This window comes from Barbus barbus, assembly GCF_936440315.1.
Source record: "Barbus barbus genome assembly, chromosome: 5".
Classification (NCBI taxonomy): Eukaryota; Metazoa; Chordata; class Actinopteri; order Cypriniformes; family Cyprinidae; genus Barbus; species Barbus barbus.
Window position 1 is genome coordinate 12,611,405 of NC_136733.1, and position 27,437 is coordinate 12,638,841.

Sequence of the window (27,437 nt, forward strand, 5' to 3'; positions counted from 1 at the left end):
TTCTTATGAAAAACCTTATGTATAATTTATTGCCATTTATATTATTTTACATAACATTTAGAACAGATAATTTATTAAATTCAGAATGCGTTTTATTCCCCAAGTGTCACTTCATCACACACACACACACACACACACACACACACACACACACACACACACACACACACACACAACACACACACACACACACACAGGAAATAAAAAAATATTTTCCACTTAATGTTATCTTGCTTATTGTTTATTGCTCCAAACAGCTTGTAGTTTTGCCTCATAAACCATTCCGAAATAATGAAAGGGTTAAAGATATGAAATGGGCGGGGCTCGCTGTAATCTTCACAATAATAGAAAGTAGGGGGCGGGGCATATGTTAAAACAAAAGGTGTGCCTCAAGTCAAAATGACCAAATGAGGTGTCCACCCTGAGACGAAAAGCTGACGTCACACTCCGAGGGCGGGGTCGTGTCGGTAGACTGGTACATCATCATCATGCAGGATACATTGTTGCGGCTGCTATGATGTACGAGTACGAATAAGAAGAGGCGCTGCAGGTACGGCGAGAAATTATTTGGTTTCACACGTACCCTATAAAACCCGTTAATCCAATATGTCGGGCGGGGATCTTCGCGCTCTTCGCCAAGAGCCAGGGCAGGAGAGCCCGAGGATCCCGGCCTGGAAACGCGAGATCCTTGAGCGGAGAAAGGCGAAGGGCGGTGGGTCCGGAGCAGGTGCCGAGTCCGTCGCATCTCGACTTAACGGCGAGGTAACGGCCAGCAAAAGCAAGGATGATATTAGCAGCGCACATTCTAGCAGGAACTATACCATTACCGCTGCCAAGCGCGCGACCAAAAGCCCGGATCTGTCACCGGTGAAAACAAAAGAGCACTGGCCATCCGCGGACCCGAGCCGCACGGAGGAGAGAACGGCGAGAGACAACGGAGCGCACGAGAGCCTGGTATTGCAAGAGAGCTTGGGTCCGCTGCAGGAAAACCCATTCATTAAACTGGAAAAAGAACGCAAGAAGCGTCAGAGCCAAGAGAACGCCGCGCGACCGGTTCAGCACATCCTCGAGTTATACGGCGGCGTTCCCGGGATACGGACTATACGCGCTGAGAATATCATCATTATTGAATCCGACCCGGAGTACTTCTCGGAAGGATGTGGTTTGAAGCATGCATCGAAACTTCAGCAGAACGGCACGGTGAGCGGATACAGCTCTCTTAATGACCTGTTAGACCGGAGAGGTAGTCCGGTAACGGAGATACGCGCCAAGGAAGTGGTCATTTATGATACTGCGCTTAGTAAAAGCGAGGAGAACCTCAGCACGCTGGGACGACCGGCGTCCGCCCCGCTGGAGGGGCAAGGAAGGGTGAGTCGCATGTTACAGAAATTTGACAGGAATTATGGCAAGTTGCAGGCCAAGTCACGCAGCACGGAAAACCTCCTGGACTTGGACTCTAGTCCTATCAGGCCAAGCTCCAGACCCAAGCCAGATGTGGTGCCAAAATACCCAGTGTCTCCGCAAGCCGGCTCTCCGCACAGCAAGGTCTTCCAAAATGTCCAGTCTTCCATGAGCAACCATCACGCCTCTCCTTGTGACTCAGGGAGTAGTACACCCGTTTCTGGATCCCCTCAGTTAGTGTCTTCCGCACGTAGACATTTCGAGGGGAGCGGGGGACAAAGTGTTACTGTGTATCCCAAGGAGGACACTGAGAGGTCTCCGTCCAAGCCTGTTAGAGAACGGGACTGGGACAGCACAGATGGGGCCTCTAAAGCCAAGGTGCCATGCTCTCCGGAGAGCCACCGCTGGACTCGTGCCGACTGTACTCCTAGCCCCACATCACCCCCCTTATCACCCAGCTTTGAGATCCGCCCGTCCCCTCGCCCGGATCTTTCTCTCCTTCCGCCTGGTGATCTACAGGCCCGTGCACTCGCCAACTTGCGACTCCAGTCTCGCAATTCCTTTACCGTCGTTCCCAAAAGTCGCACAGCCATTTCGTCACCTGGCAGCACCGCCCCATCCAGCCCTGTCCTTTCCCCCCCATCTCCACGACTCCTGGTGGGTGTGGCAGCTTCAGAGCCTGCAGTGCCAACCCCCTCGCCCGCTTCCTTCATACCCTCCACACCAACGCTTACAGAAAAGGTGACCATAGAAGCCAAAACAGGGTCTCCTCAACATACCCCACCTGCCACACCCACCTCTCCAGCCCCAGTTTCTCCGCCCTCAATTGGCTCACCCGTCAAATCAGTCCCATCTCCAAAGGAATCTCCGGTCGATAAGCTGCCTATCACAAACATTGATGACATAGTCGTGGAGACCACACCACCCGTCCTGAGCCCTGCGGTGCAGAGGCGCAAAGGAAATACGTTTACAGTTGTTCCGAAACGGAAGCCTGAGGCCCAGTCTGGCCCTGCTGAGACCCCAGAAGTCGTCAGTGAGTCTCAGAGCACACCACAGGCCCCTTATGCCCATCTGGGAACCCTGATTAAAAAGCGTTACCCTGCTGCAGAGGAGATAGAGGTCATAGGGGGCTACCTCTCCCTTGGGCGATCCTGTCTCTCGAAGACTGGCTCAACAGGAAAAAAGGTAAATATAGTATCATATTTAACATAATATCTACATTGGTCATTTACTTTATAGACATGTATTAAAGAAATAGGATGTCTTTATGAAGTGGCTTAGTAGGTATCGTTTACCCCAAAACAAACATTCTGTCATCATTTACTCATCCTGATGTCATTCAAAACCTGTATCACTTTTTTCTTTTGTGGAGCACAAAAGGCAACATTAGGCACTCCCAGTCACCTTTCATTTTCATTCTGCCTAATATCTCATTTTGTGTTCCACTAAAGAAACAAAGTCATATGAGTTGTGGCACCACATAAGGATAAGTAAATAATAGCAGAACTTTATAAATTTTGGGTTAACTATCCTTTTAAGAAGAATGCACTTTCCGTCCTGGCAAGTGTCTTGATTAAATACATGTTTAAATTCTGGTTTAATTCTTGCCATTAACAAACTATTAACTATGACTTTTGCCTCAATAACTTCTAATTGGCTCCTTATTAATAGTGAGGTAGTTAAGTTTAGGTATTTGGTAGGATAAGGGATGTTGAATATGGTCATGTAGAATGTGCTTTATAAGTACTAATAAACAGCTAATATGTTAATAATAGGCATGCTAATACCAAGTAGTTAATGCTGAGAATTGATCCCTATACTAAAGGTTTAGCAGTTTGTTTTTAGGTTTGAAATTTGTGCAGATACACAAAAAAAAAGGCTTTACAGAGGTTTTTCAGACATGTTTGTTGGGTGTTTATGACCTGTTCAAAGGTTCACCGTATTCTTAACCACTGCATCATTCAAGACGTGTCAATATAGCTGTTTGGATGTTCCATACACGTCTCATAAAACATGGATTTTGTAGTGGTCATGACACATGCAGGTTACATTGAGATACCTGCTGCTTACCTCCTGCAAGACATCAGTCCAAACAAGTAATAACTTTTCTTGTTTGATTCTATGCTATCCATCTTATTTTGCAACACGGAAGTAAACTGTTTTCTGTGAATGTGCAAGACTTCTGATTTATTAGCCGCAATAGATAAATAACAAAGTGTATTAAAGAAGAAGAATAACAAAATGCATTAAACTGTAAAACTATCGGATCTACAAAAAAAGTGTGTTTATGATTATGATAATATATATTATGATAATAAATACTAATTTGCAATATCACTCAGCATAACACACTTTCAAGTTACAAATGGCAAGCAACATTTATTTGAAATAAAAACAGTATAAGCAAGCACACTTCTTGAGCAAAATGTTTCATTAAAAAAAAAGATATACCATTAAAAATCAAGACAAAAGTTGTCAAATGTTAATATATCATGTTTATACTTAATGTGATGAACTACAGTGACACCCATGTGAACTTGATAAGAGCTTCATATATCCATATTCATATGTTTCTTAGAAAACAATAGAAGCCGCTTGGTTTGATACTTTGTATCTAATGAAATGACATTCGCAAATTTAGAAGGACAATTTAAAGTGCAAAACTGTAGAACACAAGATAGAAAATGCTATCTGCAAGTAATATGGAAAATATAGTTTGTTATGGACACAGCCTGCAGTATATGCTCACATTGCAACTTTAGTTTATAACCAAATGTAAAGAGCAGTAAAAAAAAAAAAAAAAAAACTTGCCAGAGAAGGTCAGGTGATTTATGTAGGAAAATGAGTCACGTGGTCTGTTCGGAGTCCAGTCTAGGAGTTACTGAGGTCTAATAAAGGTCTTTGCAAGGCCGTACTTGAGATGTGTTTCTGACTTGTTACATAACATGCTGCCATTCACAGTCAAAATCGATCTCAAAACAGGAAACCAAACTAGCAGCAATGATCCGTTTCACTTCCTCTGCATAGTGGTTCTCAAACAGTCATGGAGTCTTTGCTGATTAATATCAAACAAGGTTTAGATTCATAGCATGTATCAAAAGGTGTAATGATTCCGGATGTTTGAGTTTGTCAGTTAGAGTTTCACATCTTTCTTTTAATTTTTGTGTTAGATTTAATATTTTAGCTCTACTGCCAATGGGAATGAAATAAGAAACACTGCTTCTCTGCAAGGATTTTAGCCTGCTGACAGCTAGTTGTGTTAGACTGTCTGCACCGTAAACTTTCTCTGATAAGCATCACTTGTACTGCTAAAGCAGCACTTTTGTGCTTTAACAGTAAATGTCAAGAAAATGAACATCTGACTTTCCTGTTATTGATTTCATTCATGTTGCATTATCCATATAGGTTTTGGTTTATTGTGTACTCTGATGATTTATGATGCTGAAGTCTTGCACCTTTGTTGTTTTTAAGACACTATGTCAAGTTTAAAGGAGTTTATATTTTTCTTTCTGTATAAGCATGCGTCCTGTGCCTTCAAAACGTGTCTCATTACAGTGTGGTGGACATCACCCTACAGGGCCGTTTACACTATAACTATAAAATGTTAATAATCATTCTAATTCCATGAGAACAGGGAAGTCCAAACCATAGCTATAACAAAAACGACGCAGAGTAATGATATCAGTTGATGAATGATGAACGCGTTGAGAATCACAATCCACCCGACTTTAAAGAGCTTGAGCATTTGTGGTTGCAGATGACAGAACTGCTGTGTGCAGAAACAGAAAGTTATCATCAGTTAGTGTGGCTGCTAATATAGTTTATGTTGTACTCTTCGTGGTTGGTGTGAATGGGCCTTGAAGACCTGAAGCTTCACTCACATTTTCTTCAGTTACCTCAATTTGAAATGGATTTGTGAGGTTACACTCTTGAAAATCTTCAGTTTTTTTTGTGTACACTTGAATCTATCATTGGCAGAAAGTCGTGGGCCTCTCCTCTGTGAAACATCCAGACGGTCAGGCCCATTTTGGGTTAGGTTATATGCTGCTTTTGTTCTCGCTCTCTGTTTTATTTGTAGGTGATTGTTACGTGTTTGAGGATTGGCTCATGCCACACCTTTGTGTGGGTTTCAGAGGTTACATTGAAACCTTTTCTGGTCTGGAGCTTAGACAGGGCAGCAGCAATTATGGCAACATCAAGGCCATGCCATTTGTTTGGAATTCGCTCACTATGACTGTGTGCATCTCCGTTTCTTTCTCTCTCTGTGTTGGTCTCTGTTGGTCCACAGTCTTTATTTCTGCAGCATTGAGTCTTTATGGCCTACTTACTCCAAAAGTTCCTTATATTCTTGAGGCCAGGGCTGTGTTTTTTACATTTCTAAATGAAATGGTTGCCTGTGTATACTCATAGAACTCTATTCGGTGTATGGTTTGAGTTTATTCTTGTATAGTGTGTACACAAGTGTAAAAATCCAAATTTGTCAAGTTAGTTCAGCTCTAAAAGAATAATTTGGCAATAAAAAACATGGTCACACTCTAGTTTGGGGACCAGTTCTCACACTTATTATTATCACTTTTGCCTAATTTGAGACTTATTAATAGTTTGTAATGTAGTTGTTAAGTTTAGGTATGGAGAGGGATCTAAAATATGATCATACAGAATAAGTGTCAGTCCTCTGTCATGTGTGTCATGTGTTCCCGCCTCTTGTGTCCATATTTGGTTCATTTCCTGTCCTTGTTATATGTAATCATTAGTTAATTCTTGTCCAGCTGTGTTTGTCTCGTTATCTATGATTTACATGTGTATTTATAGTCCTGTCTGTTGTGTTATATTTCGTCTGGTCTACTCGTTACTCCCCGGTGTTTGATGTCTGCCTTGCCTTGTCCTGCCCTGTCCTGCCCTGATGTCTTCATTAAAGACATATTTGAGTTTACATCCTCGTCTCCGTGTTCCTTGTTCCTCCCTCGTGTGTGCACCGTGACAATAAGGTATTAATCTGCGCTTTTTACAGTAGGTACTAAAGAACAACCAGTATGCTAGTAAGCTAGCATACTGGTTAGTAAGCAGCTAGTGAGAATTTGGCCTTAAAATAAAGTGTTACATTTCCAAAAACATTTTCAGGATAAAAAGATGCACTCCCCAACAAAATCACCCTAGAATAATTAATTCCTTCCAAATATAACTATTAAAGTATATTTTTATACTGTGAACAAAATATTGTGATGTATATGTAATGTAATATAATATCATCTGGGTTTTTTTCTGATATTGTACAGCCCTAACAATGTAATATCTTTTGTGTTATTACATAGTTATAGTACAGTGTTTTATCTTAGACTGTTAGCATCATGGTCTAAAACAGCCTGAGAAGCCTGGATGGGGTCTGTCAGGGGCTTGTCTTTTCTTTTGGGGCCTTGTGCCAGAGGTGTTGAGGAGGTTGGGCCAAAATCTCACCAATGATCTTAGCATATTGTCTGTCCAGGGTCAGTTCATTATGCTCCAGGCTTGACTGGATTCCACTGTTGTTTAGAATAGTCATGATGTTATGACCTTTAATTTTGCTTGTGCCTTGAAGTTAAACTTGCTTTAAGTAACGAGGGTGAATTTGTTCAAGAACCTATCTATAGATCCAGGTCTGTGCGGAACCATGGTAAACGTGTAATAATAAATATAATTAAAATGAGCTGATTGAGTTTCAGACTAAAAGCTCAGATGTCTTTTGCAGCAGATGTATGCGTGTAGCTTAGGAAGGTCTGATTTCATGGGAAAGATCATGTGATATTTGCTGAATCGGATGCCACATTTACTCTGTATTAATGGAATGGAAGAATGTGACAGGAGATAGGAGACAATAGCCATAAAAATGTGTGGATTGTTGACTGGAAATGATACATAGCAATTTGTCTGATAATGAATCTCTACATGAAATACTCCTCTGTGCTCATCAAACATTGCATATACAGGAATCCAGTCAGCATACAGAGAACATTTATAACTAGATCTTTGATCTGAAGATGAAAATGCTTATTTTTAATAGTGTGTTCAGAAAGTTAATATTATTAAAAGCCTGAGGCAGAATATGTCAGAGGATTTTCGCCATGCTTTAATAATACTAGCTTTTATGTCTCTCTGCTCATTCTTGAAGCCCTTGAAGAAGGAGTGTTTTAATGAACCTCTGAAGGTTTAATTTGACATGGCCCAGCTTTAGAAAATGTGCGGGGGCTTTTACGCAAGTGCTAGCTATGCTGATGTGCATAAGTGTTGGTTGGCCATTAGTAGACTCTAAGCGTATAACTCCCCATCTCTCTGTTTGTCTTTGAGGCTGTGGAGAGTGGTTTTATTAGTGTATTATTCACTTGCAGCCACAGCCTTTCTGAACAAGGTACTTAAAATCTGACTTATATAGGTACACTTACCACGATAATTGTGGTCATGAGCATGAATGGCACAAGTGTGGATTCACTTTTCTCAGCAATCAAACTTATGGGATATTTCAATCAAAAAGGAAACTTATTATGCCATTTACTCACCTCAAAAAAGTTTTTTTCATCTTTTAAAGAAAAATTAAGTTATTTTTAATGAAATCTGAGAGTTTCTGTCCCTCATTTCACCAAAACGTTCAAGCTTCAGAGAGTTTATAAAGACATCGCAAAAGTTATAATATCGAGCAGTTTAATCCATGAGGTTTGTTCTTGCAAGCAAAATTACTTGTTTTTGGGGGCATAATGTCAGCATGTCAGAATATCTCCTGATTTTAAAATGCCTCAGTTTTCAAGGTAATTCTCGAAAACAAACCATATTAAGTAGGTTGGAATAATGTACTTAAAAAACAAAACAAAACAGGAAATGATGTCATAAAGAGGACCCTATATAGGACAATATGTATATTAAAATGTCAGATAATTTGACCTTTTATGTTAAGGAAAGGTTAGTTCAGGTTGTTAAATGTCATGTGGTACAACTCCCCAAGAATGTAATAATATTTGCATAGTTCTATTTATGATACTTGTAAAAAATACTTTTGACCTTGGATTTTCATTTTGATTTTATTTTTTTATAAATAAGGCACTCGCATGGACCCATAACAACTGTTTGGTTTGGTCAACCTTTATTATGCAGTGTACAGTTAAAAATGTAATCCAAAATTTCCCTTACGTTCGAGGTTACACCTTTCCTTGCAGATTCTTTTAGCTTGCAAGATTTATTTCAATCCGTAAAATGTGTACTTTTTATGATGTGTGTCTTACAAACATACAAGGAGGTGGATGGAAACCCTCCTCTTCCCCTGTATGTCCTGCTACGAGTGTGAAAGTCCACCATGTTTAATTATTGACCAGTCAGAATTCCGTCTCCATCATGCCCCACACTTCTCTCTCTCTTCTTATCCTCACTTCCTCCTTTCCTCCCCCTCCCCCCGCCTCCCCTCTCTTAACCTTACTGGTGTCCTCCAGGAAGTTCTCCTTGCAGAGAGACACAGGCTCCTTGCAGACAGACACAGGCTCTTCAGCAGCTGTGTGTTTTTTTTTACTTTGCCCATAGTATGCACCATTGTGTCGTGGACTTTGAAGTTCAGATAATTGAATGATGTGTCCTACAGTCTTGACGCCATTGTGTAATCCCATATGGACCACTTCTGTGTGTGTGTGTGAGAGAGTGTGTGTGCGTACATGGCTGCAGTGTCTACAATAGAGTCGATGTAATTAGAATTCAGACTGCAAAGCGCCACTGTCACTGTCATGTTTAATTCAAGAGTCACTCCAGCATGTGTGTGAAAGACAGAGAGAGGAGCAGAGAGAACTTAAGAGAGAGAGAGAGAGAGAGAGAGAGAGAGAGAAAGTTGTAGTCTGTGTGAATGTGAAAGTGTTACAGCAGCGTCATTGTTGCTTAAGTTAATTGTATCCTTAAAGAAACAGTCTAAATCCATATGCTGTTAGTTTTTCTCTGGAACACGTTTTGAATAATGTATTGTGTGCTTGTTTCCATGTAGTAGCAGTGAGTGGGGGGACCAACAATTTCAAGCTTCAAAAATGAAAAAAAAAGAGAAAAGAAATCTATGATAAATAGGGTACAATGCAATGCCTATCAAAATTTTTTTTGGTAACACGTTCACTTAAAGCCTTTATGTATAATGCATTATAAAAGTAGTTTTAATGCAATAATTATGCCTTGTAATGCACCTTATAATGCATTGTACAATCTCATGAATAATTGTAAGCAGAATACATTGTAACACTTATCGATTCATTGTTATATTATGCATTTTAAATTGTTATAATTATTTACGAGAAGATATCATGTATTACAATGCACATTATGAATAATTATAATGCATTATAAACTTTAATAACTCTTTATAATGCAGCATACATAAAGGCTTGAAGGAAAGTGTTACCAATTTTTTTTTTTTTTTGTAATTAAGAGTTTTATTCAACAAGGACACATTAAAAAGTAACAGTATAAAACATTTGTATAATAATGTTACAAATCAAAAGCTTTAAAATTGAACATAATTGCTGTTCTTTTGAACTTATCAAAGAAAAACATGAATCAGGTTTCCACAGAAATATTAAGCAGCACAATTGTATTCAACACTAATAATGACTTTGCAGCCTAAAGTTATGGCTGCTGAAAATTCAGCTTTGATATCACTGGAATAAATTACATTTTAAAACCGATAAAAATAGCAAACAGTAACTTTAAATTGTAAAACTGTTTCACAATATTATTGTATTTTTGATTAAATAAATGAAAAAAAAATCAAATAAAAAAAATGACCGACCTCAAACTTTTGAACGCTAGTGTATATAAATTAGATATTGAATATATATTGGAACTTCTATTGTGCGCACTTATCTGACCTTATATTTAGATGACATTTTCTGTCATCCAAACACAAGTTAATCTTTGAAAACATTAATCATTTCTAAAAAAGTTATACATGTAACACATAAATCTTAAATGAATCTTAATCTCAAATGAATATACATTTTTTTAAATTAATTTTAATAGTGTAATGCCTAAATTCACTTTAGCTTTAATTATAATGGGAGTCCTAATGCCAGATTCATCCATGGGTGACTTGTTTCTTGAATTAATTTTAACCTGGAATATTCTTTTAAATGACACAAATTGAAAGACATTTGTGTGAAATATTTGTGCTTGTGCTGACTTGCATGTATGTTTGCACATATGCTAATTTGTTGTTTGAGAGTCAGACTTGAAATAATCAATGCAAATCTTATTCAAATAAACCTTGACCATAGGCTCAAGCTGCACAAAAATACCAGCTGACCACTGTAGGTCATCACAGAAAGAATGATATGACAGAGGATTTATGTCTTGATACAGGCAGCCGTGTTTTCCTGTCCTGGTTTTCTGTGATAAGCCTGTTGATAAGAATCTTCTTTCTCTGTCTCTCACTCTCCCACCGTTTACTACTGAGAGTATAGCATACTTGTATTCTCGCTCTTTGCATGCTCTCTTGCTCTTGCTATATTCTTCCTCTGCTCTCTCCTTTAAAAATAGCCGTGGTTCCTGTCGCTGAGCAACAGAGACCGCAGCCTTTCTATCCTGTCATTAGAAATCCCAAATTAGGTATCTGTGCATTTTTGTTTCCAAAACACTTCCTTCCCTCCCTCCGCCCTATACTTGCCAATGATTTATCAAACCACCCATATCAAGCAGTGTTACACACCATAACAACAGTTTTGTTCATGAGTGCTTATGTTAGGAATGATTAATATTTCAACCCTTTCCATAAATTAGAGCATGCCTCAAATCTAGGCCCACATCTATTCTGCACACTTTTTCACATTTTCTATGCTGATTGTGAGGGGAAATCTTTGGGATTCAGTAGAATCCAATAAAGCTCAACTTGACTTGACTTGAATACGTTTTTGTGTCTTGTGCACCTATTTCTGTAATCTAATGGTACACTTTCATTGAGTGTGCACAGTGGGGTTACATATCATAACCTGGAAATATACACTACCATTCAAAAGTTTGGGATCTGTAAGATTTTTAATGTTTTGTAATGACATCACTTATGCTCAGCAAGGCTGTATTTATTTGATCAAAATACAGTAAAAACAATAATATTGTGAAATATTATTACAATTTAAAATAATGATTAAATACTTTCAAATATAATTTATAAAATTTACAGTCTTCGGTGTCAAATGATCCTTCAGAAATCATTCTGATATGCTGATTTATTGTCAATGTTGAAAACAGTTGTGCTGCTTAATATATAAAATGATATATAATATATATATATATAGTAAGTATACAATACACAATCTGTATTGTATAAAATGTTGTATATATATATATATATATATATATATATATATGAATTAGTAAATGCTAAATAGAAATGGACTTTTACAGTTCTGGACTCTGGATTTTAATAAATTGAGCAAAATTGCAACTGAACATGCTAGCCACTGATCATCATGCATTTTAATTTTGTTTGAGCAGTTTTGAAATTTTGATGTAGGGATAGACTCCAGGGTCCCTTCAATCCTGAATGATTACATGATGACAAAATTGACAATTTAAAGAAAAAACAAAACAAAACTGTTAATAAAACAAACATGTAAAGCATTGTGGATGAATTGCATTTGACTTTTGTAGAAATCTGGAGATTCCATCAGACCTACTCGTATCCAATTTATTTTACAATTTAAAGAAAAAAACAAACTGTTAATAATTCAATTCAATTCAAGTTTATATGTATAGCGCTTTTCACGATGCAAATCTTTCCAAAGCAGCTTTACAGAAAATGAAAGTTTCTACATTATATTTAGTTATAGTATCAGTGGTGACTGTCTCAATTTAAGTCCATATGGCAGAAATGCACAGTAAAAATCAAGCAGTTAGTTAATGTCATGTTATCAAACAGACGGTGAACACTATTAACAGCAATGATTGTATGTTGCAATCAAACTTATGGGAAAATATGGTAGTTTTGTATGTTGTCTGAGGGTTAGCATCATCTGAGGTCTTCTGGGGGTTGGCATCATCTCTTCTCAGGTGTTCGGTCATCTCAGGTCTTTGTAAGGGCTGGATCCAGACTGAAGCTTGTGTAATTCCTAGTTACCACGGGCTAATCCAGTGTCAGAAACAGAGAAGGTAATAGAGACAACATTAGTGTAGCTGCTGTTACAACGAAGCAAAAAATTATGCGTTCAACCCAAGCAAAAGAATGTTAATATGCATTTGATCAGATGTAACTGAAGTACAAGGTTATGAGATACATTATGGGAATGCTGGGCTAAAGAGATGTGTCTTTAATCTAGATTTAAACAGATGTGTCTGAACCCCAAGCATTATCAGGAAGGCTATTCCAGAGTTTGGGAGCCAAATGTGAAAAAGCTCTACCTCCTTTAGTGGACTTTGCTATCCTAGGAACTACCAAGAGTCCAGAGTTTTGCGACCTTAGAGAGCAATGATGGATTGTAGCGTGACAGAAGACTAGTTAGGTACGCAGGTGCTAAACCATTTAGGGCCTTAAAAGTAAGTAAGTAGTAATATTTTGTAACTGATATGGAACTTAATAGGTAGCCAGTGCAGAGAATGTAAAATTGGGTTAATATGATGATATTTTGTTAATAAAACAAACATGAAGTACATTTGGCTTTTGTAGAAATCTGGAGATTCCATCAGACCTACTCGTATCCAATTCATTTATTCTGTGATTAATGTGTAGAAACATTCTTCTAATCCACAAACAAAACAATGTGTTGTAATTTCTGATGCACACCCAGAAGCTGTGTCCTAACCAGGCATGAAAAGATAAAGTGATAAAATCTCTTCCATTTCCATTTTTCATCTTTTAAGCTGTGACCACAACAACACACTGGCTATTTGTATATCTGTCCTATATAGTATGTGAAATTACAGTTAGCGTCTCCCAATTCATAATTTAGTGACATTGGCCAAAGTTGCCTAAATGCCATTAGCTTATTAGCTTACCCACAAACCCTTGTGCAATAGAAGATGAACATAGGAACAAGAGTATAACCTAGGTAGTATGCAAACTGTGGACACAGCTATTTTGTTGGATGCTTTTCGCTTTCAGTGAGAATGTTAAAATTATGTTGGTTAGAACACATACGTGCCTTTACAGTGCTGTTGCTCTTGAGAGGTGGTGTTCAATTTGATAAAGATTTTAAAAGCATTCCATCAATGAAAGCATGCACTTAGTCATTGATGCTGTGACTGCAACATTTCTCATGCACACCTTCACATTACCTGCTGCCAAACCATTTGTATAAGGGTTGTTGTAGTATACTATAATATTATACTTTTCATATATCTATATATATATATATATATATATATACATACACACTCACCGGCCACTTTATTAGGTACACCTGTTCAATTGCTTGGTAACACAAATTGCTAATCAGCCAATCACATGGCAGCAACTCGTGCTAAATGCATTTAGGCATCTAGATGTGGTGAAGATGACTTGCTGAAGTTCAAACCGAGCATCAGAATGGGGAAGAAAGGGGATTTAAGTGACTTTTTCAAAAACTGCTGCTCTACTGGGATTTTCACGCACAACCATCTCTAGGGTTTACAGAGAATGGTCTGAAAAAGAGAAAATATCCAGTGAGCGGCAGTTGTGTGGACGAAAATGCCTTGTTGATGTCAGAGGTCAGAAGAGAATGGGCAGACTGGTTAGAGATGATAGAAAGGCAACAATAACTCAAATAACCACTCGTTACAACCAAGGTATGCAGAATGCATCTCTGAACGTACAACACGTCGAATCCTGAAGTTCCTGTCGTTCCTGTCCTGCCGCTCCTGTCAGCTAAGAACAGAATTTGGCATCAAGAACATGAAAGCATGGATCCATCCTGGCTTGTCTCAATGGTTCAGGCTGGTGGTGGTGTAATGGCTTGGGGGATATTTTCTTGGTACACTTTGGGCCCCTTAGTACCAACTGAGCATCGTTGCTGACCATCCCTTTATGACTACAGTGTACCCATCTTCTGATGGCTACTTTCAGCAGGATAATGCACCATGTCACAAAGCTCAAATCATCTCAGACTGGTTTCTTGAACATGACAATGAGTTCACTTTACTCAAATGGCCTCCACAGTCACCAGATCTCAATCCAATAGAGCACCTTTGGGATGTGGTGGAATGGGAGATTCGCATCATGGATGTGCAGTAGGCTTGCTGCGATAGACGGTGCTGGCGGTGATACCGGTGTTAAGCCGCAAAACACCGGTTACTTCACTTGCCCACCGCGGCACCGCCCCTCATCGTAATTTAGATTTTTTTTTTAAATAGTAATAAAAATCATTTAGTTCAGTTAGAGAACAGACACTACAATTAAAACTGAACACGGCTGCTCAATGCAACACATCGAGCGAACGACAGTCGCGCATCACAGATCAGATTTCATTGAACACGTGAGGAGAGTGAGCCGAGGTGACTGACAGAAGAGTGAGGTGAGACAGACAAGACGATGGCAGAAGAATTTCAAAACGAAATGTAAAAGCGCCTGTTTAAAAAATTATTTTGGATTTTGAAAAGCCTGTTGACCTGCCATTTATCTAAAGTGATATTGGAAGTTTTTTTTTTAACATTCGTTTCTCATTTATTTGGTTCCACAGTATTTGCTAGTTTTTATTTTATTTAAACTGTGCGATTTTCCCCCCAAGTGAAAGTAAAATGCGCACGGTGCTTTTACAAGCAAAGGAAAGTGGGAAAACTCAAACAAACTAAAAACAAACAACTGCTTGATGCCGAATTGCCGCAAATTCGAGGAAAAGAGGGAAAACTCAAACGACCCCACCACCACCACGGTAATACCGGTATTACCGGTGTTGTCACACGTCGATTAACCGGTGGGAAAATTTCCTCACTGTCACAACCCTAATGTGCAGCTGACAAATCTGCAGCAACTGCATGATGCTATCATGTCAATATGGACCTAAATCTCTGAGTAATGTTTCCAACACCTTGTTGAATCTATGCCACGAAGAATTAAGGCAGTTCTGAAGGCAAAAGGGGGTCCAACCCGGTACTTCATTTCATTTCCAGCGATATCGTCGACCTGATTGCAAAGACACTATTTAAACTGAACTGAGCTGGATGATGAAATCATTAAATTCAATAATGAAATGCCTATAACTGAAAATCTTTTTATTTTATTTTAGATGAAACACACTATTTTCCTTTTTTTGATATTGTCCAGTTGCTTTGACACAATTTACATTGTAAAAAGCGCTATATAAATAAAGGTGACTTGACTTGACTAGCAAGGTGTACTTAATAAAGTGGCCAGTGAGTGTATATATGCAAGATCATGGGAGTTATGATCATACAACAAATGTAGGAACTGTTTTCTGACTGTGTGTGTGCATTGGATTTCTTGCACAGTTCTTCTATAGTGCAAATGAAATGTTTCAGACGTGAATGAAATATTCTAATCCAATATCATATGATACACACATTTACAGACATTTATCACACTGGATCGCCCACATCACACACTTATAGAACCATATGTGTGCGTGTGTGTTTATGTTTCGTAGGTCTTACCAGCTGTACTGTGCTGAAGGATTTCTAATATTAAACACCCTGGCAGCAGATTAGCTCTAATCAGGCATCTGCTCAGTCTGCTCAACACTTCAATGAGAGACTGCAACAATCCCCCCCTACACACACAGACAAACAGTTTCTGCATTTACAGTCTGCTGCCAACCAAGGGTTGTAATTCAGGGAGAAACCCCCAGTATGTACTGTGTGTTTATTTGTTTGTTTGTGTTTGTGTGTGTGTGTGTGTGTAGTTGTGCGGTCTCAACCTGGTTCAAATCAGGACAGAGTCTCTGGTAAAATCTGCTCTAATAGATCTGCTGTCTCTCCCTTTTTTGCTGTTTTAAAATGATTAATACAAAAGATACATAAACTTGATTTACTGGGAAAAACTGATAATATTTTATTAAATATTAGACTATTATAATTTATTATTGTTATTTATAAAGTAATAAAATTAATAATAATAATAAAGTAATAATAATAACAATTAATTAAATGATTGTTCATTTTAATTGCAATTAAGGAAATTTCTGAAATGGAATATCTCTAGTTGTTGAAAAACATTATATTTAAGTACATATTTATATATACAAACCTCTGTGATAATCTGAACATCGAGGATGAAATGAGCTGCTATCATGACTGCTATTTAGGGATGGGTATGGATAAGGTTTTAACGGTATTACTACTCTTACCGATACTGCTTATCGATCCGGTACTTTAACGGTATTCTTATCGGTACTTTTTGTTTTACTTTGTTTCTTTGTTCATATTCTTACAGTATCTTATCTTATGTATATAAAACACTAAAAATGCCTGCACTTCATCAATTTGTAAATGTACCAGTGTGCAGGTATTTTTAGTGTTTTATATACATAAGATAAGATACAGTAACAACATGAACAAAGAAACAAAGTAAAACAAACTGACAAATACAATAAAACAAACACACAAACGAAATGAAATAAACAGTGCTTTCATTTTTCCATGAAGGTCTACTAATATTAATGTTCAGGTAAGTAATAATTACAAAAGTAATCAAATGTAAATGAGCACTGCATAGTTTTCACTGTATGTACTGATAGATTTATGTTTATTAAAGCTATAACGTTGTTCAGATTAAGAGCTGTGGGTGATTTTCTCTTTGCATTTTGTTCTTTGATTAACGTTGATGGCTCAAGCTCCAGTCTGACACTTTAAGACAATATACTGACACGCATCGGATTTTCTCCCAACTGTTCTCGTCTACTTAAAACATAAAAGTGAAGACTCTCATAACCGGCCATTTTGACACATTGTGTGTGTATTTTTTGGCATATTTTTGTGTGTTATTTTGACGCGCCCGAAGCTCAAAGTGTACTTTGCTTGTCCGTTTTGGAGCACACCGCCGCGCAGGCACACGCGCGCACACAGATTTCAGCCTGGGGAACAGCATTACTTGTACAGATTGTACTTTCAACGTTTTACTATCAAATATGTCCTGCAATGCCCACTGCTCCGGGTGTGTGTTCACGGTGTGTGTGTGTTCACTGCTGTGTGTGTGCACGTTGGATGGGTTAAATGCAGAGCACGAATTCTGAGTATGGGTCACCATACTTGGCAGTATGTCACTTCACTTCAATGTAGCAACAGTAAAGACGGCATTTTATAACAATCACTGATTGAGCTGATTCAGATGTTAAGTTTTGGTTCGGAGGAACGAATCCGCGCCGCTATGAAGTGAAGGGAGTTGTGCTAGAAGAAATGCGGCTATAATCCTTGGAAGCCAAAATCGAAAAAAAAATAAAATACTTAGCTTAATATAACAGCCACAGGCCTAAAGTGTGAGCAGATGTTTGAATAGTTGCTTCTCTCTTCTATCATAATTAAACAGGACTTTCATGTTGCGTGTGCTGAAGCTCCTCCGCGTGAGCGCGATCTGGCTTCTGAATTGCACATAGCAAAAATGCATCATAGACAAATGTTTCAATATTATTGCACATAAAAACAGCTGGCGACATTATATATACATATATATATATATATATATATATATATATAGAGAGAGAGAGAGAGAGAGATAGAGAGCAACAATAAATGTATGTGTGTTTTCTTAATTTCTCCAATACCGACAGAAGTACCGATAACGTCAGAGCTTATCGATACTCCGGTCTTTCATAATTTAGCCCCGAGACGGATTTAATACCGAGTTTCGGTACCCATCCCTACTGCTATTACAGTTGTATAACTACGTCTATAAATGTAAACGTTAAAATAAGGAGAGTTTGAAATCCACCACTGTAAACTCTTTCTCAGTAATTCAAGCTTTTAGTTTCCTTGATATGCATGGAGAGCAAAATATGGAGTGGATATGGAGCATCCTTTCCAATGGTCCTTATTCTTCTCTGAAAATATTTTCATAATGATTGATCTGCTTGAATGGAATTTAACTTTTTCTCACGCCAAATAATTTTTAGATTTTTTTTCTAGTATATTTATAAATTGTGTTTCTGAATTGTGATGGGAAATGGTTGAAACTGCCTGCATATCATGCTGTGCTTAAATTTCGAACGCTGGCTGAATAGTCAGGAAATATGTCAGTATGAGCCAAGAATGACCAAAGAACTCCACACTGGAAACTTTGATTGTTACTGCCAGTGACTTATCCAGAGTTTGGGTAAATTGTGCCTCAGAAAGCAGTAGGTTTAGTAGCAAGAAACTACAGTAGTTGAATGGGAAAATGGCTATGGTCACATGTGTTTAATGCTAAGGCTAGTGCTAAATTTAAATACTTATGTAAATGTAATGTGATTGCTGCTCCAAAACCTAGTGAGCTTCTCATTTCATTTATGACAGAATAGATGCTTAAGAGACAATGAGTTTCAAAAGCTAGACATCTTAATTCTGTCTTCTAAGATACCTTGCATTGACTAATTCTGAAGCAGCATCACGTCCTTTGCAAAGAAGCCAATCACAGAATGCCTTGAGATAAACTCAGTGAAGAAATAAATCTATAGTGTCGGATGATTTGTTGTGCTGCAAAATCAAATAAAAATGTTTAAGTGGAATTTTTCCTATTTTAGTTTTGCTATTACTATTTCTTCAGGGATTTGGTCAAAGTATTAAACTTGTTAATTTAACTTGATTTTCGCAAAAATATGTATTATACCTCAGATTATGCAGCTTTTTGAACAGAGATGTGCCATTATTTTAAATTTTCTGATTTAATAAAGACGTAGAATATTGTTGCAGTGAGTTTTGCAAGGCTGTTTTCTTCAGGAAAACATTAATCTCTCTTTTAACAACCTTAAATTAAAAATCTCCGATAACGTAAAGATTTTGTTATAGGTGGAAACAAGTTTGTAATAGCACTTCATATTTGGGTGTAGCTAAGAAAAATGTGTTTGGTAGGCCAGCATTTTAGACCTTGAGGGAGAATGTGGCGAACCAAAAAAGTTTTGTGACCTGATGAGGCTCATATTAACGTGAGACTTGCATGTTTGGCGCAAAACAGATACATCTAAACAACCAAATAACACATTAACTATGGTAGCTACTGGAAGAATCATGCTTTAGAGTTGCTTTCTAGTAAAGGAAACTGAAAAGGCTGTTGTTACCATGGGTAACTTGGACACAGCCAAAATACAGGCAAATCTGTAAAGAAAACCTGATTCAGTCAGCCAGAGATATTCATTTTGGGTGGAGATTCATTTTCCCATAGGGCAATGACTCAGAACACACAGCAAAAGGCTGTGAAGGAATGGATCAAGGAAAGTGATTATTATGGAAAGCTTGAACTCAAATCTAATTGAAAATCGGTAGTATTATCTGAGAATTATAGTCCACAGATACTCTTCGTTAACTTTAGAGCTGGAACATATTTGCATTTGCCTGTAGGATTAGGCAAAACTTTCAATGTGCTAAACAATGTGCAAGCAAAAGGCTGCAATTGCTGCTAAAGGACAATGAACATAATTACAGACTACAGTATATATTTCAGGAAGCACAACATATAATGCAGAGAATTAATCCTTTAGGTATCATATTCGTTCTTGCGAAAACTTTATAAAAAAGAGAGACAGAATTGACACCTAGTCTATGTGCATTGTGTTATGTAACCACAATAAATTTTGAGACACTAAGTTACTAAAAGAGAGTAAAGGATAGAATGATGCTCAAAAGTCAATGGCAACCCTGTTTACTGCATTCAACCATAATTACATATGAGAATACAATTTGATAGTAATATGCTGATTTGAAAACAGCGGTAGAGCTTAATAATTTTACATTTTTTATACATTTATAAATATTTTTTACATATCAACAATATTTTTTGGCAATAATATAGCAGTCTTTACTGTTTCTGATCAATTTGAAATGTCCTTTTTGAATAAATAATTTTTCAATGGTAGAATATATTTGAAAATAGGCCAGAGAAACATTAAAAGAAACTGAAAGGAAACCGACAAGTTAAATTCAAAAACACATGATGGTTAACAATTAGATGGTATGTAATGTAATGTTTATTACACCAAATAAACATCACCCAATTACATGTGGCCTTTGTCCAGTCATTTTACTGGGTGTGCCATGTAGAGCCACGTTCACAGCCTTCGTAAATGAAGCGTGCGTATATGTTGTTGAGTAAGGACATGTGATTGAGATTAGAGTATATTTAGGACAGCGCTGACACACACACACAGGGCACAGACATTGACCAGGGTGCTTTAGAACACCATATACTTACTAGGGTATAATATCTTCTAGTTGCCCTTCGCATTAAATTTGAATCAGACAACACGGTGTTTATTTGTCTGATACGTCCTTAATAAGATTAACATAATGTTAAGGTGTTTTAGGTGGTTTCTAGAGCATTGATGTGGAGTCTTGAGTGTTTTTTTAGTATGTTGATATGTGAATGCTAGGCTGTTCTTGGTGGTTTCCAGGTGATAGTTTTTTAAAAGAGTCCCACTTTCAAGTCTATTGATATTTTTTTTTAAACCAGGGGTCTGGGACCCATTACGGGGCCTCAGGAAGGACCGTGGGATGCTTTAAAACTGTTCAACTGGTTCTATTATTAATACAATTAATATTAATTTAGCTATGAATATATAATTGCTCTTGTTTATTTCCCCATTTCTGTATTAACAAAAAAGATTAAAAACAAGTGTCATATTTATAGAAATACTGGCAGGTGTTTTTAACAACTATGTACTTCATGTAGGTTCATTTTTTTTTACAATGTATAATGTATAATGGGTGGTGATGGCGCAGTGGATAAGACACATGCCTTTGGTGTGAGAGACCCGGGTTCGAATCCACTGTGAGACACCAATGTGTCCCTGAGCAAGACACTTAACCCCTAGCTGCTCCAGAGGCGTGCGACATCTGACATATATAGCAATTGTAAGTCGCTTTGGATAAAAGCGTCAGCTAAATGTAAATGTAAATGTAATGTAGTATAATGTATTACCTATGTATTACATAATAGGTGCATTGTATCAGAGGATGAATTTAAATGTTAGTACATAGTATGAATATGGTGATCATTCAGTGTTATATTTGAAAGTATCATGATGCTTCTCCACTGTCACGCTATTTCCGTAAGGGTGCTTTTAGTTCATTTGAGTTTCCCAGCATTGATATGTGTTAGCATTTATGCTAGATATGACTGACTAGATTATCTGGCATAATCAAAACTGGTAAAGCTTAAATAAACCATAGTAAGGAGTGAGAAACAAATAAAGCAATAAGGAAACTATGATGTCTGTTAATGCTTAATTTGCCTTTCATTTACATTAAGTGAATAGTAAAAAAATGTCTGCATTTGTTACCATAGATCCCTGGTGTAGATAAACATCAAGTGCACAGGCCTGGTGAAGTTTTGCTAAACAAATGTTTGTTTTGGTCAGGAACTGCTGTTCTGCTATAGTGCCATAAACCAGATCGGACATACCTCATATTTCGTTATTACTAATTTACACATTTCATATTCATTTTAAAGTCCTCAATCTACAACATAACGCAAACAGGAATTATAATAACTAAGTAGTGATGGTAAAGGGATAATTCACCCAAAAATGAATAATTAAGGCGCATTTTTGGGTGAACTATCCCTTAAAAAAAAAAAAAAAAAAAAAAAGAGTTCACATGTAAGCTAGACATGTCCTTCACTATCCGCTCCAATTGTATGGAAATCTGCAGAGCATTAGTAGATTCCATGCATTTCTATTTATGATTGGTGTGAAACCTAACAAACTGTCCTCTGCTTCCACCACAGCTGAAAATATCCTTCAACGAGTCCAGTCTGCAGAGCACTTTCGAATACCCGTCTGAGAGCAGTGTGTGGGACAGTGGAGAGGATGAGGAGGAAGGAGAAGAAAAAGGAGGAGACGATGATGGAGGGATCATTGCAGGGAGGATAAGGATTCCTCGTGCCAGCTACACCAGCTCACCCACTCACTCCAACAACACCACGGGTGAGTAAGACGAGAAGAATGCCAGGAAATGGATAGAATGAGAGGAAGGCACAGAAACCATGGATGAGATGAACAGGAAATGGATCCCTTTCACACACTAAATATATGGACTTTTTGTCCTATTTTTTTGCAATGCAACTTTTAGAAGTCCAGCGAAGTTTACTATGAAAATTGGGTTCTGTTTCTTGTGGTCTTGCAAGAAGTTTGATGGAAAAAACTCTGTAGCAGATATACAGAGAAATGATTCACTTTCTATATTGTAGTAATGCTTGGTATAATGGTTGAATTGATGATGGTGATTGTTGAGATGATCTCTCAGGTTCATCCTTTCGATAAGGCTCTAGATTTGAACAGTGTTGACACCTGCTGGTCAGTCATGAGGTCACATTTATTGCATTTGGATAGTTGACAAATAACATGGACATGAGCTTTTTTAAGGTTAAAATGTATATAAATGTACAAGGGAAAATGTAAATTAGAGATATTTTATAATATTAAAATGTATATAATTGTGTGTATATATATATGATATATAATTTTGTAATGTATAACAGTAGATAAATATAATTTCTTTAAATGAATATTCTATTTTAATACATTGTATATTATTTTCTTTACATTTAAAGTGTACAGTAAATGGAGTAGTTTCTTTGATAGTCTGGAGTGACATTAATGCCTTTCTTCTCTTGTTCTCAGATCTTTCCAGTTACACACCTAAACACTCGATGGAGTTTAATGCCTGGCAAGAACACAAGCTTGATGAGTCTGCTCACCACGGGGAAGATACCTCACAGAGTACAGAAGAGGTCATGGTAAGAAATAAGAATATGTCCACAATTGTGGTGTAAAATGAGAAGAACATGATATTGGTTCCTGTCCATGTAAAATGAGGGCATTATGTGATCTCTGAGGAATTGCTGAGGGTTTGCTTTCTGGCCCAAGCGAAAATATCCCTCCCCCAATTCTCTATGGCCTCTATGGGAATGACTCATTAAAATCCCATCAATTATTATTATTGTTCTTTGCATCTACAGAACGCAGGAGTCACTCTTAAAATCACAGTGGGTAACAAAGATAACCATACAAACATTTAGTACATTTAGAAACTGCAAACAAGAAGCACACTACCGTTCAAAAGTAAACAAAGACAGTAAATACATTTATAATGTTACAAAAGGTTTCTATCTCACATAAATGCTGATGTTGTATTTGTTATTTTATTTATCAAAGAATCCTGAAAAAGCATTACAGATTCCACAAAAAATATTGAGCACATTAAGCAAATATTAACTGTGATAATAATAAACTGTCATAATAATAATAAAAACATCCTTGCGTATAAAATCAGCATATTAGAATACTTTGAAAATGTAGCTTTATTATCACAACAGTAAAGAAAGCAGTTATTATAAATTGCAATAATATTTCCAAGATTACTGTTTTTACTGTTCGATTAAATCAATGCAAATGTAATTTATTAATGCACAAATAAAACTGAAAAAAAATCTTATCAAACATACAGTTGTAGTGCCTAAAATATTAAGTATTCCTATGAACATTTTAGGGGTTGTGTTATTGTCAGTTATTTTTGACCAAACTAATATTAGTGACCACAGATGTATTTCCAGTCATTTTAGCACATCTCTCTTGAACAAGCCAGATGGTTTGAGGTATTGATTACTGTATTTCCGTTGCACAAATGGTACAAGACAGGTTTAAATACTTCAAAATTTCATACTTAGGTTCAGAAGTAGAACAAACCCCTGAGCAACAGTATAATGTTGTCCTGTAAAGAACCAAATCCTGACAAAATTCCATATTTCATCAATGCATACTCTCTCTCTTTTTTTGTTCACCAGCTGACACCTGCTGATAGCTCCTCTCTGTCAGACTTCAGCAGTGAACCAGCCCTCTACTTCTAAACCTTCCAGATGTTTGGAAAATACGGGACCAACCATTGCCTGCCAGCACCAGCCTGGATGCAAAGAAACAACTTCCAGAACAATGGGACCAGTAGCAACCAGCACGGACACATATACATTCCGTATTCTATGCTCATACACCATCATCGTCAACAGCAGGACTGTCCTCATTGCTGATCCACACAGCGGATGTGTCACTCACATTTAACCTCCTATTGCCACCGATTGTGATGGACATGGAAAATGGCTCAAACGGCCATTCCACTCTTGAATTTCACTCTTCCATCACATACTTGATCTACGTATGTAATCCTCACCTCATGAAAGTGACCAAATTTCTAAAAGAGAGAAAGATGAGAGACTTTTCTTAAAAACAGAGAAGGAAACTTGGAGTGTGTGTATAATGGGACTCCAGAAAGAGACAATATTAGGGTGAAGCAACATAAAAATGAAATAAGTGACTTACGTATGACTGGTAAAAGAGTGCCACAATCCGTGTTCTTTGTGATGTTTTTGTATGTGCATGTGTAGGTCTGTATTGACATGACTCCCAAACTATAGAAGTCCTCCACTTTAGTCTCATATGTTTGCTTTTTATGTCTGTGTTTCATTCAAGGTATGCATTTCTAATGCACATACTGATAGACTATACAGCTGAAATGCTAACAACATGCTAGTGTTGACTTAATGATCCTAGGTCTGTTTTAAAGAGCAGATTTTAATTGGCAAGCTGGTAAACACATTCAATTTTGCTTTTCTTTTTTATGGTAATGGAATTTATTAATCACTCAAAATTTTAGTCATAATTCTGATCACAAATGAAATCATAAATGCAAGTCAATCTTGTGAAGACATGCCCAGGTTAAATTTCACCCCTATAGCATAAATACAATGAAGTCTGTTTTTAGGACTACCATTGTGATATTAATTTTTATGACATTTTCCTTCCTTATCATAACATGTTTTTTCCCCACAATATTCTCAATAATTCTCATTATCATAATCTAATGTTTTTACAGTAAACAAAAATCTGCAATACAGTTTTCATTGTATTATTATTTTTTTAAATTATGGTAATGATAATTTCATTGGGATGGGTTGTACCTTATTCACCTTCTAATAATCCTTCAAATACTGTTTAAGGAAAATGTAACATAAGCATTATTCCCTCACTTTTGGAGTGCAATATGACCTGGAAGTGTTCTTGACAGGCTTTGTGAGATTTATGCTGTGCAAAATTGCATCAGTTTGTCAATATTTGTGCTTAGGTTTATGTTTTGAACTGGACATTCTTGCAGTACGAATGGGGAGTGGTCAATTTTAGTTATGATGGAAACATTAGTTTGTGGGTTTGTGAGTGGGCACGCTGTATGCATGGGCCACGTGTGTGTGTGAAACATGAAGACTACATACACACAATGCCAACTGACTTGAGTGTGTCATATCTGTTAAATGACTTTGGCGTATCTGTCTCCTCAGCCTCTCCGACCAGTATTGATGTATAGTTTGTACTCTCCAAGATGAAGTTTTCATAATTTATTTCATGCATCTTTTATCACTTTTTCATATTTGAGTCACAGGGCAAACAATAGCACCAAGGTGCTTTCAGATTTTTTTTTATTTTTTGATAATTTGACATCATCTACAATGTACATGAGTGTTGTTAGGACAGCTTACATCTCCTGTGCTTTTGTATTCATTCATTTGCACTGTTGTTTTTGCTTTATTTTGCACCTTATGCAGCTCTTGGTTGGAATAATGCCTTTTAGGGATTTAATATAACTTTCATATTGTAATTTATTTCACAAAAAAATAGCATGTGCATCCATTGGGAGCATAACTTGAAGCACCAGCTATCAGCTCAAAACTGCGGATCAATATTTTCTGCACAATTTTAAGACTCTGGCTTTGTTCACACTGCACATAATTCTTATTTGGTTTCCTTATTCAATCTTTAGAACCGATTGTCTGTGCTGTTATTTTGAAGGTGGTGAATTTGGATCCATTTGTTCAAACAGTGTAGTCAATATCTGGCATATCCAATGACATCAGCTTGTGTATGTCAGGTTTGGATTGTTCTTGTAAAAAAACTTTTTTTCCCCCCACAGACAAACGACTAAACATACACTGCCGTTCCAAAGTTTGGGGTCAGTAAGATGTTTGTTTTTTGAAAGAGAATAATACTTTTATTCAGCAAGGATGCAGTAAGTTGAGCAGAAGTGACAGTAAAGACTTTGAAATTTCTGTTTCAAACTAATGATATTTGAACTTTCTATTCATCAAGTATCATGATTAAGCAACAGTTCTCAATGACGATAATAAGAAATGTTACTCGAGAAGCATATTAGAATGTTTTCTGAAGGAAAATTTTGCTAAACATTTGGTTTATCATAGGAATAATAGTTTTTTTTTTTAAATATGCTAAAATTGAAAATAATTGCAGGTTGCAGTATTTCACAATATTACTGTATTTTTGCTAAATGCAGCCTTGGTGAGCATAAGAGACATGTTGCTTTTTTTTTGAACGGTAGTGTATTTGAAACTCGCTGCTTGTCTGAACAAAGCCTTTGAACCCATGGTTTTTCATGTCACATAATTAAGGGAAAATTTTATGCAAGAGAATGTTCAAATAAGGCTGTTTCACCGAGTGTTAGAATTCAACCATGTCTTACGGTTCATTCTAGTTCAGTATGTCACTGTAGCACATTCCAGTCTATAACAGATCCTCCAGATATTCTTTGCAAACATTAAATATTCTTGAGGGATGTATATTAGATGTTTAGAGGGTTGGGAACTATTGCTTTTGTGTCTTACAAAATGTAATGCCACTTCAAGTGCTTCATTAGTTCCTGTAACTCTAGTCAAGCTGCTCATTGCTCTGGTGGTTAATGTACTGTATGTCAAAACTTTTCTTCATCCTTTTTGTTTTCTTCATCAAGAGAATATTAAATGTACAATTTGGTTTTGATGAATTTAGAGGGGAAAAAATGTCAAAATACAAGGAAATGTCAAATAAACAAATGAAGGCTATGAAGTGTTCACAGTTTATCTTTAGTATAATATTTACATAAAGAAATTCCCTTTTAAAACATCA

The 27,437-nt window shown here is 37.0% G+C and overlaps 2 protein-coding genes across 2 annotated transcripts in view; one reads left to right on the forward strand and one right to left on the reverse strand.

Annotated features, from left to right (window-relative positions):
• The window catches only part of LOC306870330 (delta-aminolevulinic acid dehydratase-like), a 21,224-nt gene extending 16,854 nt beyond the window's left edge, over positions 1-4,370 (reverse strand). Inside the window, exon 1 of the mRNA XM_079417541.1 lies at positions 4,213-4,370. The gene's annotated coding sequence lies outside the window, so the exon portion shown is untranslated. The remainder of the gene's footprint in view (positions 1-4,212) is intronic.
• On the forward strand, positions 450-27,373 carry LOC306870329 (taperin-like). Its single transcript, XM_079417538.1, has 4 exons — positions 450-2,586; positions 22,223-22,421; positions 23,118-23,233; positions 24,281-27,373. Exons 1-4 carry the CDS (start codon positions 607-609, stop codon positions 24,341-24,343), a joined length of 2,358 nt encoding a protein of 785 aa, XP_079273664.1. The 5' UTR covers positions 450-606; the 3' UTR covers positions 24,344-27,373.
• Positions 27,374-27,437: the final 64 nt, after the last annotated feature.